The sequence below is a fragment of the Genypterus blacodes genome, unplaced genomic scaffold (assembly GCF_046128005.1).
Source record: "Genypterus blacodes isolate CSIRO-AG114 ecotype Tasmania unplaced genomic scaffold, CSIRO-AGI_Gbla_v1 ptg000032l_1, whole genome shotgun sequence".
Taxonomy (NCBI): domain Eukaryota; kingdom Metazoa; phylum Chordata; class Actinopteri; order Ophidiiformes; family Ophidiidae; genus Genypterus; species Genypterus blacodes.
The window spans coordinates 8554526-8572480 of NW_027466845.1; the positions used below are offsets into that span (position 1 = coordinate 8554526).

General features: G+C 47.1%; 1 protein-coding gene across 1 annotated transcript; it reads right to left on the reverse strand.

Annotated features, from left to right (window-relative positions):
• Positions 1–1791: 1791 nt before the first annotated feature.
• Positions 1792–17000, reverse strand: oafa (OAF homolog a (Drosophila)). Its single transcript, XM_076146004.1, has 4 exons — positions 16194–17000; positions 4813–4947; positions 4555–4735; positions 1792–3589 (listed from the first exon to the last, which is right to left on the reverse strand). The coding sequence occupies exons 1-4, from the start codon at positions 16416–16418 to the stop codon at positions 3315–3317; spliced, it is 816 nt and encodes a 271-aa protein (XP_076002119.1). The 5' UTR covers positions 16419–17000; the 3' UTR covers positions 1792–3314.
• Between the last annotated feature and the right edge of the window lie 955 nt (positions 17001–17955).

The following is a 17955-nucleotide window of genomic DNA, read 5'->3' on the forward strand; positions in this document are numbered from 1 at the left end:
CCCGAGCAGCAGGGAAATGGCACCTACCCTCTGAAAAGCCAGAAATAGTATCTGTGACCATCATGATCATGAGGATAAATCAGGTAGTTTTCTTGTCATTCGTACACTTTACACTAGAGTGTAAATGTGAACAAGACTGAGCTGAGGATTGTGTTGTATTTACTGACAAGACAAGACATCCATTTTAAAACCTTACTTACAATACAATTTGAGTAATACTAAAATGTTTTTTATGTAGAGTTTGAGATCTGAGAATAAGCAACTTCAAAATAGATACGACTAATTATCTGCAGGTGTTAGAGGGTTAGGAGGAAAACCCTAAAAAAATGAAAGGAACCCGTTTAATTTGTTCTACAACACTTAGATTTCCCCCAAAATCCTTTGTTGCTATGACAATAACAGCGCTAAAGGTAATGGATAGTGAATGAGAGGATGATGGTAGTGTCGTTGCAATTGCATTACTTTTACAATCGAAGGCATGTGAGGAAGGGGACAGGAGGAAGCAGATTGTTACTGAGAGTGGAGGAGGAAGAAGAGGAGGAGGAGGAGGAGGAGGATGCTAACTGCTCCTGCTAAATGCTAGCTAAGAGGCTAACATCGACTAAACATCTTCGCAACACGTTGGCAACCGCTTCTGTTTGTCTACTACATGAAGGGAGGAAGATGTTACCTGGACGGGTTTGACGCGAGACTGCTGCTGCTTCCGTTAAATCCCGACTGGTTTGTGTCCGGCGGAGGAATGTTTATTTGTGGGAGACTCTGAGGAGGTTTATTTGCTTTTTGTCGCCTTTTATCTGAGCCCCGCCGGCGGCAACAGCAGCCTCCCTCAGCATCCCTCGTTCCCGTATCCCCGTTTACTCGGCGTACGTGTGGATATGACAGTTATCACTTTAGTAACTAAACTAAAGTAACTGAACCGTGTTTTAGCGTCTGTGATAAGCTCGAATGATAATGTTTTAGTTAACCAAAAGCCGGTTTCCATTCCACTTGACGTCTTCCAGTGCGATGAAGAGCTGGCTCTTATGTGAGAAGTGGCGACGCCTTGTGGTCAAGAGCACAAACTACCCACAACTACTCATCAACAAGAGGACAAAATGGAAGTAGAAATACTTCCATTCAGTCTGATAATTGGACAAATGTATGAAGCTGTCACTCTCTGTTATTTTAATGTGTGTTCACTTAGAGAATAAGTGTAATGGAGCTTTGTGATTGGTCAGAAAAGCTTCAAACTGAAGTCGTAAACAGGGTTACTAATGTTGTTTTCATCAGATGTTTTGGAAATGCCAGTCTTCAGAAGTCCAAGCAGACACCAGAAACAGTGAACTCATTTAGATATTATGTGTTTGTTGTGATTACCTTAAGTGTACGTTTAGTTTGGATTATCTGCTAAATTAACGTTAATATGTGAGAAAATGTCTTCCATGTTGCACTCATAAGTCATCACATTCATTATTATTATTGTATGCGCAGTGCAAAGAAAGACTTTATTGAAACAATTCATGTAAAACACAAATCTTAAATGGTACATTAGATAATTGCTTCATTTTCTCCTTATGGCAACTTTACAACATATTCAAAACTCTTTCATAGAAAAAATACATTTAAGAAAATTTCTCTACAAATTCTTAGCAAACATATCGTGGAAATGTTAAGGCACTTGATCACCAGAAAAGGCCACAGCTTAAAACGTTTCACTTATTTGGTTCTTAAGTTAGCAGGACACCAACATACAAACAGTGACATGGCAGTAAGGACTGAAATGAAGAGAGAGGTAAGACTGTGGTTCAATCATTCTCATTATGGATATTCAGAAATAAAAGATGAAGTTTGGTCCCCCTTGAATAACATATTACTAACGGATGTGAGATGTACAAATTATATACTTTTCAGGGCTGAAATGCACCAGAACTAAGATCTCTGCCACTGGGATGTTGGCAGGAAACGCAGGGCATTGAAACACTTCAACCAGAAGGTGGCAGTATAGCTCATGTATAACCTACTTTGAGTTTGTTTGTAAAAGTGGACACTTTGCGGCATTCTTTCCACAGTATTTCCTTTTGACAACAATGGCTTTGGCTTTTAACACTTTTTAAGACAAACTTTTGAGGGTGTGAGCAGTGGGCACACGGGTAAAGTGGAGCTGTTATTGTTCTTTTTAAAACGAAGATGATAAATCTGTTAGGTCGTCCACAACACGTCTGTGCAACTGTGAAAACTTTAGTAACAGAGTAGGAAGGCATCTGTCTGGGACTAAAAGACTTAAGGCACAATTTGTGATCCAAATGTAAACAAAATTGTATTACCACAAATTCAAAAACACAAAACCTCTGTTATTGTTAAAAGTGATTAATGGGACTTTAACATATGCAGACTAACTGCAGACAACCACATGGCTTCCTTTATATCGCTGTATTAGCAACGTTGGTAAACACTGAGTAAGACTGGCCTAGAGTTTCAACTATTATCGGCTGGAAAACACACAAAACGCCAAAAATATCTGTGTGGAAACATCTCAAAGGTGGTTAAAAGAAATTACTGATTTTGGCTTTAATGTTATCCAAGATGTATGGTGTGAAAATGTTTTTAAAATATTTCTGAATACTTCTTCCTATTGATCCGCGGTGTATTTTTAAGAGCTTGTTTAATGTAAAAGAAAAAATAACAACTTAAGATGTTATTTTGAACCAAAATAAAAACAATACAAAAATAATCATCCAGAATTTCATTTTGCAACCAAAATAAATAAAGCGAGCAGTGGAGAAGCCGTTTCCTTTGCCGTCAGACTTGCATCGTTACATACAAGACAGCAGTCGGCTACAAAACGACTACATTTTACTTCAGCAGAATAGAAATGAACGTTCCTGCGAGTCTGTTGTCCCTCTGCTGGTCTCTAACTGAGCACTAATGCAGGAAGGGGATGCACCTTCAGGCTTCGTGCATCGAGTAGCTATAATCAGAGGCTGTTGTTGTTGATGTTGTTGTTTTTCCACATCTGCGCCCAAAAAAAGGCACCGCAGTAATAGATTCTTGATGCTGAAGTCACGTGAAAGTCCAAATGTTCTAAAAAAATCACCGAATCCTCTCGGGACGCACACTGTATACGTACTCTCCTTCCATAAAACATTTTGGTCTCATTTGGAACCTGAATTTGTGTCTTTCGGCCTCGGCGTTTGGATCTTGCCGCTTCTTCTCCTGAGGCGGCTTCACTAACGCAAAAACCTGCGCCGCCGCATTCAACAGCTGGGTGAAGAAGCTGTAGTCTGGCTTGGGGGGGGGGGAATATATATTCTCTTAACCGTTCCAGAGACAAAACGCTAAGTCTCCTCGTCCCATAGGCAGAGCTGTTTTTGGGGGACGTAGTAGGTGAAGTGGTAGCCCTTACTGCAGCTTTTTATGCCACATTTGTAGGTGGAGCCTTTGCCAACGCTGTCCCGGCTCCGGCAGTACTTGAGCAAACAAGGGTACCACTCCAGGCGCAGGCTGTACGTGCACAGACACGGCTGCCACAAGTCCTTTGTGGAGTGGCAGGCCTGAAAACTCGGCACCTCTCCCGTCTGCGGCAGGACCTCGAATATGGAGCCGTCCACTCCTGTGACAAAAGGCAGGAAAAGGGGGGGAACGTCATTATCAGAGGTTGTGAAAATTGACACGACAACAAGCGATCATCTCTCACAGGAAGAACCCCCCACCCTCGGTTTCACTCAATTAGATGCTGCGTGGAGCTCGTGAGAGGGCAAACACGGCGGATAAGGGGGCAGATTGTGCTGCGAACGTGGGACTTTGTTATGCAAAGGAGACGCTACAGTGATTCCCTCCGGAGATAATGGTGCGGGGTGCTCGGTGAACCGTGACCGTCGGCATTGTTTGGCCGTATAACAGCGCCGTCATCGGACAACAGTGCAGTCACACAGATTCGCCTCACTCAGGGGTAATTTGGACTTCATTACTGTTAAGACACACAGGCTCCCACGGCAAAAATGGCATTCACAAGCACACCGGGAACGCCACTGTACTGTGTGTCCGGGAAATGGTAGAGGAGCGATGCATGCTGGGATACGTTGTGATAGCGTGTGTGTGTGTGTTTTTTAATTCAAGTGTGGCAATAGTCACAACACTGCTCAACAAGTTACAGGAAAAGCTATAGCTACTGGCAAGCTACTGACAGCCGTAGCGCAATAAGTAGCTTAACTACTTGTAGCTTGCTAATCTCCAATACTAGTTCTCAATTTTGCGTGGCTGATGCAAACAACTTTACTTTCTTATCTCCTGTCTCCTTCTCTCTGTGTAAAAGTGGGACATTTGTAAGGAATGCGGACGTACGGAGACAAACATGAGGGAGACGTCTCACAGTGATAAAGCCTTATCAAGGAGAAAACCCTGGAGAGAACACTTGAGGTCATATCAGCAAGATGAAGACTGAGGAGGTGTTTAGGGGATGGAAACAGGGGAGAGCGTGGGCGTGAGGGAGATAAAGAGGACGGTGAGGGAGGGGGGAGAGAGACGATGTTCGTTACAGTGAAACAAGAGAAAGCATGGGTACGGGCGACCCCTGACCTTTGTCCAGCCAGTGTTTGACGTCGGCCTCCCGGGTGTAGATGGCCTCGCGCGCCTCGCTGCACATGTTGTGTATGTGCGAGCTGAGCTGCCAGGCCCGGCTCAGATTGACGGCGGCGCTCATGCTCAGCTGCTCCAGGCCTCGCCGCTCCTCCGCCAGCCGGATGGCCTGAGGGTTTTTCTGCACGGACAACACAGCGGTCAGCGTTCATTCCTCCCGCCTGATGATCCCAAATTCTTTCAGCTGCTATGTCATACCTGTCTGAGTCGAGCCATGGACTCGCTGGGGATGATCTCATTGTGGCTGAGGCGAGAGATGAAGCACAGGGCCTGGTACTGGTTCTGTCCCCGCTCCAGCTCGCCGAGGATCAGCGCCCGGAATATCTTCACATCCTGCCAGACACAAACAAGACGCGGTTGAACAACGGCTGGACGATTCCACAGAGACCTTTAAAGCCCCGCATGAGGCGAAGTTATACAGAGTTTATTTTTACAGCCTCTTACAGATTAGTACAAATATTCCTTCCATTTGTGTACTTATGCAGCACTTTTCCAGACACTCCAAGTTATTTAATATGTGGAGCTTAATGGCGTTCAAACAACCGTCGACTAAAAGCCAGCAGGGCTTTATTTTCACTGCACCAACGCTGCCACATCTCACACTCTGTTGATCATCCTAAGTGTCTGTCGGCTTATTTACTGTCGCTGCGTTCGCACTCTGCTTATTTCTTACTGTCAAACTAAAACTGTGGGAAAGCTCATCAACGCTCCAAAAGTGGCACACACACATTTTCACGAAATAAGTTCCAAGTAGTGGAGCTTTGGAAGTGGAAAACGGTGACGGCCGAGAGTTCACCACATAAAAAAAAAACCCCAACTTGTTGCTGTTGGCAAGCGTGCGACAGATCTGGCGCCGGCCCCAAGGCCATAAAGAGTTCTATGAGTGGGAATGCAAAGCATGATGGGAAGCTCCAGCAGCAGGAGAGCGCCGCAGCAGACCTGTCCTCCTATTCATCAGACCCTCCCCTCCCCTCTCATGCTCTCCTCAGGGCTTCACCCTCAAGACACACACACACAGACGCACACACAGTCCCAAACACCCCTCCTCCGCTTTTCACACCCCCGTCTGAAGCAAACAAGCTGCGGCTCGGAGGCTTCGGCTGGCCGAGCAGGAGGGTCTCGGGGACGCCTCAGATAAGCGGGCCTCAGATAACCCTTTGTGCTCTCCTTAAGCTCTGTGCTCCCACTTCCTCTACGCATATCTGTCCACGGCCACAAGAAAGCCACGCAAAGAGGTGTTTAAGTTCCCGTGGCGCTCGCAGATGACACGGTTCTGACCTTTGGAAAGCAAATGACTGAGCAAACATTGACGTACGGTATTAGCCTGAGAGCCGTCCCTCACACGCCTCTGCATGGAGCGAAGGCAGAACAGCCAATCCACCTCAGATGTTCCTTTATTGTGATAATAACCCAGTACTTTAGTTTAAAAAAAAGAACAAAGTCCAAGTGATTAAAGAGCGAGTGGAGAGGAGGCATGAATACATCACCGTGAGATGTGAGTGGGGGCGGAGTTTAACGCTGACAGAGAGACGGGCAAGAGTGTCATTTCCTCCCAGAGAAGGGAAACGCCGGGGCCACGACTCCAGGACCTCCCATACTGCAGACACATGGCGCTACGCTGAGTACGCTGTGTGTAAGTGTGTAGGCAGAAAAGGAAGAGGTGGGGTTGGGGGGGGGGGGGCAATTCGCGTTAGCCACACGTATTGCCCCCGGGGCTCTCTGGGTAATTACAGAGCAGCCGGGTAACTCCACCAACTCTGGAAACTTCTCTCTACTACACTGTAGACTCCGTTAGCTTCCTGCTACGTTGTGTACGTGTGTGTGGGTGTGTGGGTGTGTTTTCAGATTAATGATTCTCCACCTTTTCAAACACTTCTGGAGATACAGGCCAAGAGGGCAACAGGAGGGCACCAGGAACTCTTTATGATGTAACCGGAGGCGTTTTCACACCCATACGGTTCCGGATGGTTTTGGACCTGGTTAGGGTTCGGTTTCCCCTACTCGGTTCTGAGCCGGAGCACGATGCAATTTATGGATCCCTTGATTGATCTCGACCCAGATGGCACTCGGGAGGTCGGCTTTCGTTGGTATATTTTAGCTTTTTCTCGGAAATGTTCTCTTTGGGAAACCAAACTGAACCGAAGAGGTAAATGCAGCTTCTACGTTTACATGCAGGCTAGGCTTTTATGTGGCCGACGTTTGTCAAATACACATGAGGCCCAGTGAGCATAATGAGTATGAGGAGCGTAATGACCGATTAGATGCGCTCGTAAACGTCTTAAGTGTGACATTTCAGTCCCTGATCGAGTACAAATCAAAGACTACAGGTCGGAAAATCCCTGCCAGCGTGCGACAGAAAACAGCCAGCGTATCCCGTTTATATATGCCGATCTCAGGCCAGCAGTTTACGGAGTTTATGGAAATGAAGCATAATCACAGCCCGACGCTAAAATAGCAATAACTAACCGGCGTAGTACACTTAGGTGCCGCTGCGATAATAATCGGTGTGGCTTCCAAAAGCAAATAGAGGACTAACAATGACATCATCTGCCCTGTAAATACCCAGACAGAGGGGGAATACGTTTCAGCTGTTTGTTTGGACGAGAGCAGACTTCTGCCTGCCTGAAGCCAGCGCTGACTCAAAGACAGTGACACGCACACACAGAGAGACGTAAGAAGAGGAAGAAGAAGAAGAAGGTTGCGAAGCGGAGAAGGAGGCAAACGTGCAGCGGTTAAAGGAAGTTGTTCACCTGTCGCACAGATCAAACCAGTTATCGCTTCAAAGATCTGCCTAGTGGGGCGTAGTCAGACCGCCACTGAGGCAATACACCGGTATGACGGCTTTGACGGGAGATCACACGAATACACTCGAGGCCAGGTGCCAAACCTGTGTGTGTGTGTGCACATTAGAGAGCTTCAATGGCTGTCTGATTACTCGTAGTAGAGAATCTATGCAGTAAGATGTATGCAGTTCATAAATTTCTCTTGCTACTTTTTTTTTGGGAGTAAACCCAAGGCCTCCGTCTGGCCAGTGCGTCACCCCCTCAAAAAAAAGTTACATTTCCACAGAAGTGCGTAAAATTAAAGGTTTGCAAAGCGACGGTTAGAGAAAATCACCAGGTGCGGACATTAAAAATGAAAAGAGTGACGTTTTCCTGTCTCGAAAAAGAAGGATAAACGCCATAATCAAAGGACGGCGCTGCCCGGAGTCCCACCCCCCCCCCACCAGAGCTGCGTAAATGTCAGCACGGCTATAAATAATCCACGCCAATACAGATTCCTTAGCATCGCTCTGTGACACCCAGGAACTAAGTTCACTACCATTGGCCGACGTCCAAACATAAGTCCGTATTCATGCAAAGGGACTAGTGGGTCATACTAAGACCTGTTTAACAGGGGGGTGGGGGGGTTTGGTACCTTTGGTAGGCCAGATTATTTAAGCAAGGCGCACAAAAGCCTATTCAGGAGCTCAAAGGGCGCCATTTACAGGAAACATTCTCCCTCACTGTAGCAGTTACCCGGTTAGCCGAGCGCCGTTCTTCTGGCCGGCGCTTACAGTACAGCTGGTTTACGGGCTGGTGCAGAGGTGAAGTATGTGAAGCTATAACATGAGAGCCCTGCTGAGAGGAGGAGGCGTTACCACGGCGCCCGAGTGGGTAAAAGAAGTTTAGCTCTGCCAGTAAAAATGAGCTTTGCAAAACATTCCCCCCCCCTCCTCTTTACTAACCTTGCTTGCATGCACGCATGGATGGACACAAGCAACAAAACACAACACACACACACACACACACACACACAGCGAGCCCGTGCCCACCCCCTCCCCTCCCCTGGGGCCGAGGTCCTTCCTGTTTTCCAATCCCCTCTAAAACCCTGTGTGTTGATAAGGCCGGCGGCTGAATGAGGAGGCCTGTTGCTCGGCCACGCCATCATGAGTCATTCGAGATCAGTCGCTGCGTTAACCAGCACGTCAAAACTTTAATTATACCCCTATTACGACAATAAATCAGCCCATGAAACCAGCCTAAACTAACAATAGCAAATAGGAACAGACCTTGATTATGCGATTGTAAATCATTCTACTCAAACATCATAATTGCAGTCGTTAACCTCACCTGTCTGAGTCCTCATCCTCATCCTCTTACTCTGAAATCGTGGAATCCTATTAAATCCGTCCATCCAGGGATAAACCCAACGTGCACCCCCCCACTGCACCCACACACACACACACACACAATTAATGGCGGTGCAGACAAACAGCGAGTGTAGCATGCATGTAAACGTAACGACTGCCGGTCTGTGGGAGCGATTACGGCGTCTGAAACACATCATCTTTGTAATTAGTGTAAGTGTTCAAAGCTAATGTGGTGCAAACAAAAATGTCTCCAGCTAACCCGCTTGGCTTCCATTAGGGGAAGGAATGACTGAAGCAATCAATCGTTTCAGGGACCCAACCTAAAAAAGCCCTGCAGATTCTCCTATCAAAACAACTCTGCTAGGGAGGGGGGGGCCGGTGAAACAGGCACAGGTGTAGCCAGGGGATTAAAGATCAGGTCGGGGGTCTGGGGGGGGGGGGGGGGGGGGGGGGGCGAGGGGCGAGGGCGAGGGCGAGAGAGGCGCAAACAAAAGGAGCGAGAGAAAAGCCGGCGCGTTGGGAGACGCTTGAGTTGAGACTAATTACAGAGGCTCCCGAGGCACAGGAATGCGGAGTTGCACTCGGGAAGGCCCATCACACACCTGGCTGTCCAAAGAGCGAGACGGCTAGTATACAGCGGCAGAACGGGCGGCAAAGACACGCCGGGGGCCGCGGAAACAAAGGTGGCTCGCCTCGGCTCGTCCTCCTCGCAAAACAATGGGAGGTAAGTTGTTTTTTCGCGCCGCTGGCGGGCCGGAGCTGTAGTATCCATTACTGCATGTAGACTCAATAAAACCAACTCCCAACTAACAAAACTCCCAACTTTTACACTTTAACGGTTTCAAACATGTGCAGGCCACCGTGAGGGACATGTCTGCTCGCACCCAATCTGGATGCAATTATCGCAACGCTCCAAACTGTGTTTTTGTGGATACTTTGCATACAGGAAATGAGAAAGAGACGAACCGCTGGTGCTAACGGAGGAGGAAATGAGGCAGATAGATAAGGAACAAACAATGGAGACGACAGCGGCTTCACCCAGGCCCTCTGACTACTGTTCCCCAGCTTTCATATCCGGTTGCCACGACTCACACAAACATAATCTACACAAACGCCTTCTTTAGCAGTATTTTACAGCACGACCTTCAGAAATGATGGTTTCCACGTGAAGGCAAAAGGAATCAGATTTGGGACGCTGTCATGTGAATGCAGCATGAATTCAAAATCGTATTAAAATTGCTGGAAAACAGGCGATGACTGTAATGAGACACACCGCCATTCAGATTTGTTCCTCCCACGCTTTAGCAATAAGCTTTTGTGCCAATTTAACAGGAAAATTACACCCAAGATTCCCCTTATTGGAAGATCAGTTCGTCTCATGCTGGTTTCTGCAACATTCTTCAGGACGGTCATGAGTTATTGTCATTCCGTCTCAGCCCATCCCTTCTGCTTTTGCGAACGAAATTTGATAGGAAGGACATTTTATCACTCTAAAGACAAGACGACAGAAGCGTGTAACATAACACGTCGGCGTCCTAGGCGTGGACCTTTATATGTACATTAAGCACATAAATCGTCATGAGGGAGACACGGGGAAGACAAACACATCAAAATGGACTGTGTGGAGTGGAGCCAGCAGAGATGACACAGCCATGAGTTTGATAAAAGAGCATTTCAGGACAGCATGGCCGACAGAAGCCTTGGCAGACCAAACCCTGTTGTTATGGCCACAGTGAGTTTCATCCAAAATGCCGGTCAGAGAGTTGGACGGCGGCCATCGCTTTTTTTTCCGCCAGTCAACTGTGTTCGGCAAAACCGGAACCCGGCGCCACCATCTGTCGGACACGCCTGCTTCATGCAACGACTGGTCAGGTGCGCTGACGTCTGTGTCATTTTGCCAATTATGTGTTTTCAAGCATTGGATGTAGCAGCAGAAGAACCTCAAACATATGAACTGGTTTCTGTGCCGCACAAGCCACAACTTCTGCTCTCCTGTTTAATCAAAGATAGTTACTCCAGCACCATTGTTCCATTCGATTGTATACGTAGGGGAAGAAAATCCCAAAAAAAGGAGGATGTTCCCTGTCTCTCTCTGACAGCTCTGGTTTCTCTCTCTGTCAGCCTGGAAGATACTGTGGGTATGGGAAACTTTTCCTTTTATCGGCCGTATTACAGGCCAACATCTGGCCTGCTGGTGGGAGCAGGATAAAGGATAAAGACATCAACAGGGGCCGTGCGAGGCCAAAGGGGCCCGAGAGGGGCCATGACAGGGCCACAGAGGATGCTATTCTCCGGGGATTCAGAGTCAGCGGGGAACAAAGGGTGCCGAGGAGAAAGAGGTTCATCCTCAAAAAGAGCCAGTGGCTGCACACACTGCACGCAATGCTTCAACAAAGCAAGATGAACGACATGCAAACAGCTGTTGCATAAAGCAACAACTTACATCTTCAATGATTTAGGGCTGAAAATATAAACGCCAAAGTCAAACAGATGTCTTTCTTCAAATCACATCCTCTCAGTGCAAATCCTGTGAACAGCGCACCTTCTTTTATTACGCAATAACTTGGCTAGCGGCAGAATTCATGTTTCCCACACATAGAGGAGACAAACAGTATCATATTCGTGTAGGAGCAAAAGGTGTTTACACGAGGGATCCACTTCAATAAAAGCCTGGATGAGTATTTATTGGGTGTATGTGTATTCAAGTAAAGCAAAAGGCAAAGAAGTTGACTTTAGGTACGACACATCACAGGGACGAGTTCAATGACTGCTGCTGACTAACAGCTGCGTCATGTGAACTTTCACAACAGCGGAGGTTGATCCCTCGTGTTCCTGTTTTCCTCTCAAACGCACCTGAAACCACAACATTTCCTGGAATAGGTGACACTTCGCTGTGAGAAAGTCCTAACAAGTTTGTGCAAGTGACACAGTGGGATGGTGTGTCGGGGCTGGATTAGGAGACAAAGGTGTGGCACAGAGGGTATGAAGAAGTGAAATGAGGCAACGGCACCGGCGTTATACCTGCAAGCAGGGGAAAGCTTAAGTCGCTTGACAAACAGGGTCATTTCCGGGGTCAGATTTGAAAGAACATAATGACTTGCCAGTGAGCCACCCACAAAACAGAGACAGTTTGCCTGATAGTTAAGTGAAGGCACAGCCCAAGTCTGTTTTAATGAAAGCTGTGAGAGGGCTAGAAATGGAAATCTGCCAAAGTGGGTCACAGATACGGAGATATATCCCACAGGGAGGACGCGCAGAAAGACCAAGCGAGCGAGCGACCTGCCTCTCCACCCACACCTCCCACTCTGCCCGTTACACGGCACATGTGGGCGTGTGAAGAATCTCCAATTCTGAGCAGCTTACTGTTGGATGCATTCATAAAGCCTCTCAGCTTTGAAGAGAACCGGGATACACAGTGTAGTGAGCGGAGCTCGGGGCACACAGGGGCCCCTGGCTGAAACCCAATCCAGTCTAGAAGGACGAGATGAGAATTGATCGAATGTTTTGCATGCTCGTTCGCACCCCGGTGCCATTCTTTATGGAATCCAAACTCATTTAACAAGCGAGTGTGAGCTGGAGTATCAAGTGGCTGCCCAAACATCTGTTGCTCCCTTGACCCATCAGCACAACATGGGGTTGTGTCAGGGGAGCACCAATCACTGAAGGCCGCTTCCCACTGCCACTGTACCAAAGCTTTTGCTACTAAAATCAGGAACCAAACAGTTTTATATCTGGCCTCGACTTGTGGGACTCGCAGGGACAATGTGCCTCATGAGACAGGAGGACTGCTGACAAACTCCGATGGCCGACCCGTTCATCGCCATTAGCCACTATAGAGTAGAAGCCTTTTCTCTCTATTGAAAAACATGCCTTTAGGTCATAGGTCATATCTCCATAACTCCTTTGGGCAGATTCACATGGAAATTAAAGCCTGATTATTCATTATATACCAATTATGGTGATAAATCGACCTTTGTCAAACATTGCGTTAACATTAGATTAACCCTGGCATTTATCGACGCAAAATGCAATCTACAACTGCGTAAAAAGCTTTGTTATTTTGAATTAGTTCATGTTGATTTATACTAATTGCAATCTCATGATGGTGTTTGTATGAACTACAAAAGGAGTTCTTGTCTGTATCAGAGTACGACTGAAGTTTAAATGTGCATGTAAACTACTAACGCACATTCCTGCACTGATCAAACACATGTATTTGTATGTCTGCACAAGCGACACGAAGCAACAACTGATTAGTGTTTCTGACAAAGTTCCTACATCTGGAAACGCACTAAACAGCCATTTCTTAAACCTCTGAAATATGTGGGCCATTTCCCTCCTGGATTTAACTTCCAAGACATGGTTTAGGTTCTGTTCAAGGACGTAGACTGTGTTTGATCATAATTTGCTACAGTCCTTGCTGAAGGGTAAAAGAGAAAAAAGAGAGGCAGGGTTGAGGCGGAATCTAAACAGATGAGTTTAGACGAACGAGACACTTAACAACAGCGCACTTGTGTTCAGACGTGTTTAGTTATATTGAGTAAGTGAACAGAAAATGACTTAACTGGGGACAGATTGTTCAAAAGAGACAATATCCCTGATGATAAAAGGATAAACCTACAAAGATAATGATACTTGTACTGGTAGGTCACACGTTTGTGGTAGAATCTGCAACGAATGCGACTTTGTCACAGTTAGCAAGTTGGATTTGGACCCTTTGAGTATTTGCTGTTCTTTTCCCCAACAAGTATTTGATGATTCCGCCTGCAAAACTGTCCAACAAGTCGAAGTCACATCATTTTCTAATAAGTCCAGCTTCTTCAGTGAAGTATTGGGATTTAACCATAAACCCGTCCAACCCCAGAGGGCCAATGGGCTCTGTTTACATTTCCTTGACCTGTGTGAACATCAGCTGCGATAGGCGCACAAACACCAACCACACAGGGGGATTGCTGCCAGTTATTTGCCGTTTCCAACACGCAAGCGTCGCATGCCCTGGAGGCAGCCTCCCAAAGCTGGTGGAGGATTTCTCCCTCGACTTGTGTTACTGCTGTGTGAAATCAGTGTTGATCTGCAATGTTTAGTGACAGAAAAGTGTAAGAAAAATAGTGTGTTATTAGTGAAAAGCCTACGTTTGTTTTTTCAGGGTAACAGGAGTGAGGGAAAGTGAGTGGAAGTCTTTCGGTTTAGGTGCCAACGTAACAAATGTGTGTTCACTCAAATGTTGGGAGTAATGAGGCATTTCTTTCCTTCCAAAATGAAACGACACAGTCAATCTGCGGATTCTGCCTCAACCTTATCTACATGTTGACATTTCCTCAACAAAAACAAGATAAAGGGAAAGGAAAACAATGGCAATGCACTGCAACACTGTACCTGCAATACTTCTTACCTACTTTACCTACCAGCTGGTACGCAGTCTGAAGAGTACACACATGATGAAGAGGTGTTGCGTATAAGCTAAACGGCATCATCTTTCCCATATGTCCCACATGCCTTCGCAGAAACAAAAGCCTCTGGAAATCCCACAATGACTCATTCTCACTGTGATCCTCCGCCTGGATGAGGTTGACTAAACTTTCCTCGCATCCACCAGATCACAGTGTGTGTGCATGCGCGCGTGTGTGTGTGTGTCTAATAGCTTAAACATAAACCATTGCATGTTGGCCACGTATTCAGAGAGCAGCTACGAGTCAGACTGCTGCTGTCTCATCGTTTATCACAGACTTCTTTTACTCGAACACAGCTGCCAAATACCAAACTGATTATAGACGGCCGCTTCCTAAACTTAACTCAATAATGGTGGAATTAAGCGAATCTCAGGTGTGTTGTGTGGCGCTGTGCTTTACGTCAACGAGCGCCAGAGAACAAAAGGAATAAAACTTCCACCTGGCCTCTTCACCTTTGGCTGTGGGGTCCATCGTAACCCACGCGCTGTTTTACATCCCTGTTTAAACACTCCTCTTCCCACATGCGTTCATCTGGACTGTAAATCCACCGTGGCAGCTGGAAGTGACAGCTCGTCCAACTTTCCATAAATCTTGGAGATACTGCAACGAGCTGGATGAAAAACACATGCGGGAGGAATGGAGGGGAGAGGGAGAGCAGGAAGTAGTGGGAGAGTAGGCGAAGGAGAGAGAGAGAGAGGGAGACAGGAAGAGAGAGAGAGGGGGCAGACCGACCGACCCTACAACTGGAGCAAATAAATCAGCCTGCGGAAAAGTAAAGTGATCTAAGAGGTTCTGTTGGCTTTATTCAAATAAACCGAACCATATGTGTGTGTGTGCGTATGTGTGCAAGGAACACACGAGTGCCCACACACCAGAGCGTATACTGTATAGGCGCCCTGCTCGCTAGATAAGTGTGTGTCTCTTTATGTTGCCGTGTCCCCGACGATTGGGGGTGAAGGCGTCTTCTCTTTCAACTCTAAATTAGCTGTTTTGCTTGGTGAACCAGACGCACGGATCAAAAAGGTCAGACATGCCCACTTAATCCTGGTAAATCTCCCCCTTCACATCTCGCCAGCCTGTCAGCTTCTGTGTGACAGCAACCATCACAGACGCATGCCTTCGCCTTCTCTCTGCTCGGCTTGGCGAGTTCCCTTTTCACGACCTGCAGTTGCAGTTTCCCCTCACGGGATTGATGTTTTAAGCGTCCCCTGAGTCGTTATTGTCAGGAACCGAAACAGTTTAACTTTTCAGAATCATCGTAAAAGCAAAACGGGTAGGACACTCCACCTGCTCATCCACTTTTAGAAGAATGCTAAATATGGCCGCTGATGATGGTCTCTGGGGTGGAACATATGACCAACAGGGGTTTTAAGGTTGTGGGGGTCTGTAGGCATCCACCTCTGAGGTGACACCAGCAGGCTTGACCTCTGGAGCGCCCCTGCTGAGATGGAAAAGGATGAATGCAGCTCTCAGTTCTACTTCAGTCTCCAGGGATTGTAGCATTTCTGACCCCGGAGCCGTATCCACAGGCAAGCATTGGTTTGGGAATGTAGAACAAGGGATGTGAGCCCAATTTGGTGATGTAATCGGCTTAGAAGGTTTGGTCAAAGGTATCAAAGGAAGGACAAACCTCATCTTCTAACTTTGTAAAAAGCAGTTCAGGTCAGACGGTCCAAATCTTGCCACAAATATGCAATCAAGTACTTGACAATATGTTTAACACGTGAATTTAGAGTGTATATACAAATATAATAGAGCAATCATTAGAATAGTTCATATAAATGCTTGTTTTTCTTAGTGACCTCCTTGAGACCGATGGGAGGGCCCCAGGTGGTCCCCCAGCCTAAGTTTGGAACCCATGGCTACAGCGATGGAAAGCTCTGGCACAGTTCAGTAAAATCTGACCGCGTTTTCTTGCTTTCTTCTTTCATTCACACAAACACACACACACACACACACTCCAGAGCCTCAACTGTGCCCACAAACACGCCGCTCACCTGTTTGAAGTCAGCCACGAAGGTGACCAGCGTCCCGTCCCCCTGCTTGAACTCCAGCGAGATCGCGTCCCTCACGGTGTCCGCCTCCAGCACCTCCTCGGCGATGAGCCCGTCGGTGAGCCGGACCCGGACCCGCAGCTCCGAGCACAGAGCCGACAGCACCAGGGCGCACACGCAGGTCAGGAGCCGAACGGGAGCCGGAGAAGAGACCCAACGCGCAAACATCCCAGAAGAAGACGCGAAACCGAGCCGGACGGAGGGGAAGACTTATACGGCGGCCACGGGACTGCGTTCATATCCCTTTTTTATCGTCTCGCATGTCGTTAAGTCTTCACCTTGGCGTTCTGCCTCACGCGCAGCTTCACCCATGAGCTCCGTCTCGAACCTGCCCGCGCGCCGGTGTTTACCCACAAACTAGTCAACACCGACGCGGCAGAAACTCCCCCCTCCCCTCGATAAACCTCCGCGTCTCACTTAGTTCACCTCCTCTCCAAACTCTCTCTCTTTCTCTCTTTCTCTCTTTCTCTCTTTCTCTCTTTCTCTCTTTCTCTCTCTCTCTCTCTCTCTCGCTCCGGCGTTGTGGCCCGGGCTCAGGCGCAGACTCTCCCCCCCGGCTGCGCAGGCATTGCTCGGATGATCGCACGTTGCTCCGGGCTTTGTGTTGCTATTCTCGTCTCTCTCTCCCTATCTCCCTCTCTCTCCTCTTCTGCGATCCCGTCACTTCCTATCCGTCGGTATCCCGCAGCTCGCCTGGCCCCCACAAAACTTTCCTGAGAGTGTGTGTGTGTGTGTGTAGCAGCGGTACTAGACTCTTAAAGCCACACACCACCCTCCTCTCCAAACTTTGCCCATCCCCCCCCTGGGGCCTCATGTGATCCTGGTGCACACCAACGAGTGGGCCGAGCTCATAACACCCCCGACAATTATACAAAGGTGTTATTAGCTGCTCTCTTTGTTGTTGTTGTTGTTGTTGTTGTTGATAAATGACAGACTGAGTTCCAGCTGACAGTGATTGAAAAAGGTAACTACAAAAACAGGCTTATTCATCTCCCGACAAATGGGAATCAAAAGGTCCTGTTCCCTTAAGACTGGTTCATTATAAATATCATTCCTTATGACAAATGACAAATTCAGATTGATATTAAAGTTGTTTTTCCACTTCTTTAGCAAAACGAAAGTTGAAGTTGCTCTGTTATCCCTCGTATAACTTTGATCTTATCTTACTATTTCTTATTAATATGTGCATCTATATAACATTTATGACAAGCAATTTTAATTAAATGAGAACAAAGCCTGTGGAAGAATCTTTCAACTTTTATTTCTTTTCACGTTCTCTCTCCAAGTGACTGAAGTTCACACTTTTACACCTTTGATGATGACACATGATGGATTCATCCTCCAAACTCATGTTATCTTATTTTACGATGTCCTCGAGGGAAAGACTGACAAATCAGAGAACAGACGAAAAATGCATTTGAAGAAAGATCTCAGCACTTCATTAAAGGCAGATTATACTGTGTGTGTGTGTGTGTGTGTGGGTGGGTGTGTGTGTGTGTGCGTGTGGGTGTGTGCACAAGTGTGATGTTCCTACACTAACTCTGTTAACTCTTATCGGCTGATGTGCTGCACTCTGGGTGGGCCGGTGGGGCTCAGATTGGTGACCTGGGTGCTGCTGAGAGCAAGCGGTGGTCGCTCCAGTGAAGGCGAACAACAAACAGAGAGGCCATAAAGCAGAGCAAACACTGTTAGCCCAGCTTGGCAA

Bases quoted from the DNA above. Each gene is read 5' to 3' on its own strand.
- oafa (XM_076146004.1), bottom strand. From the start codon at position 16,418: ATGTTTGCGCGTTGGGTCTCTTCTCCGGCTCCCGTTCGGCTCCTGACC. The intron at 4,948-16,193 runs GTGAGCGGCGTG...TGTGTCTGGCAG, and splicing joins TCGTGGCTGACTTCAAACAG to GATGTGAAGATATTCCGGGC. The intron at 3,590-4,554 runs GTCAGGGGTCGC...CTTTTGTCACAG, and splicing joins CAAACACTGGCTGGACAAAG to GAGTGGACGGCTCCATATTC.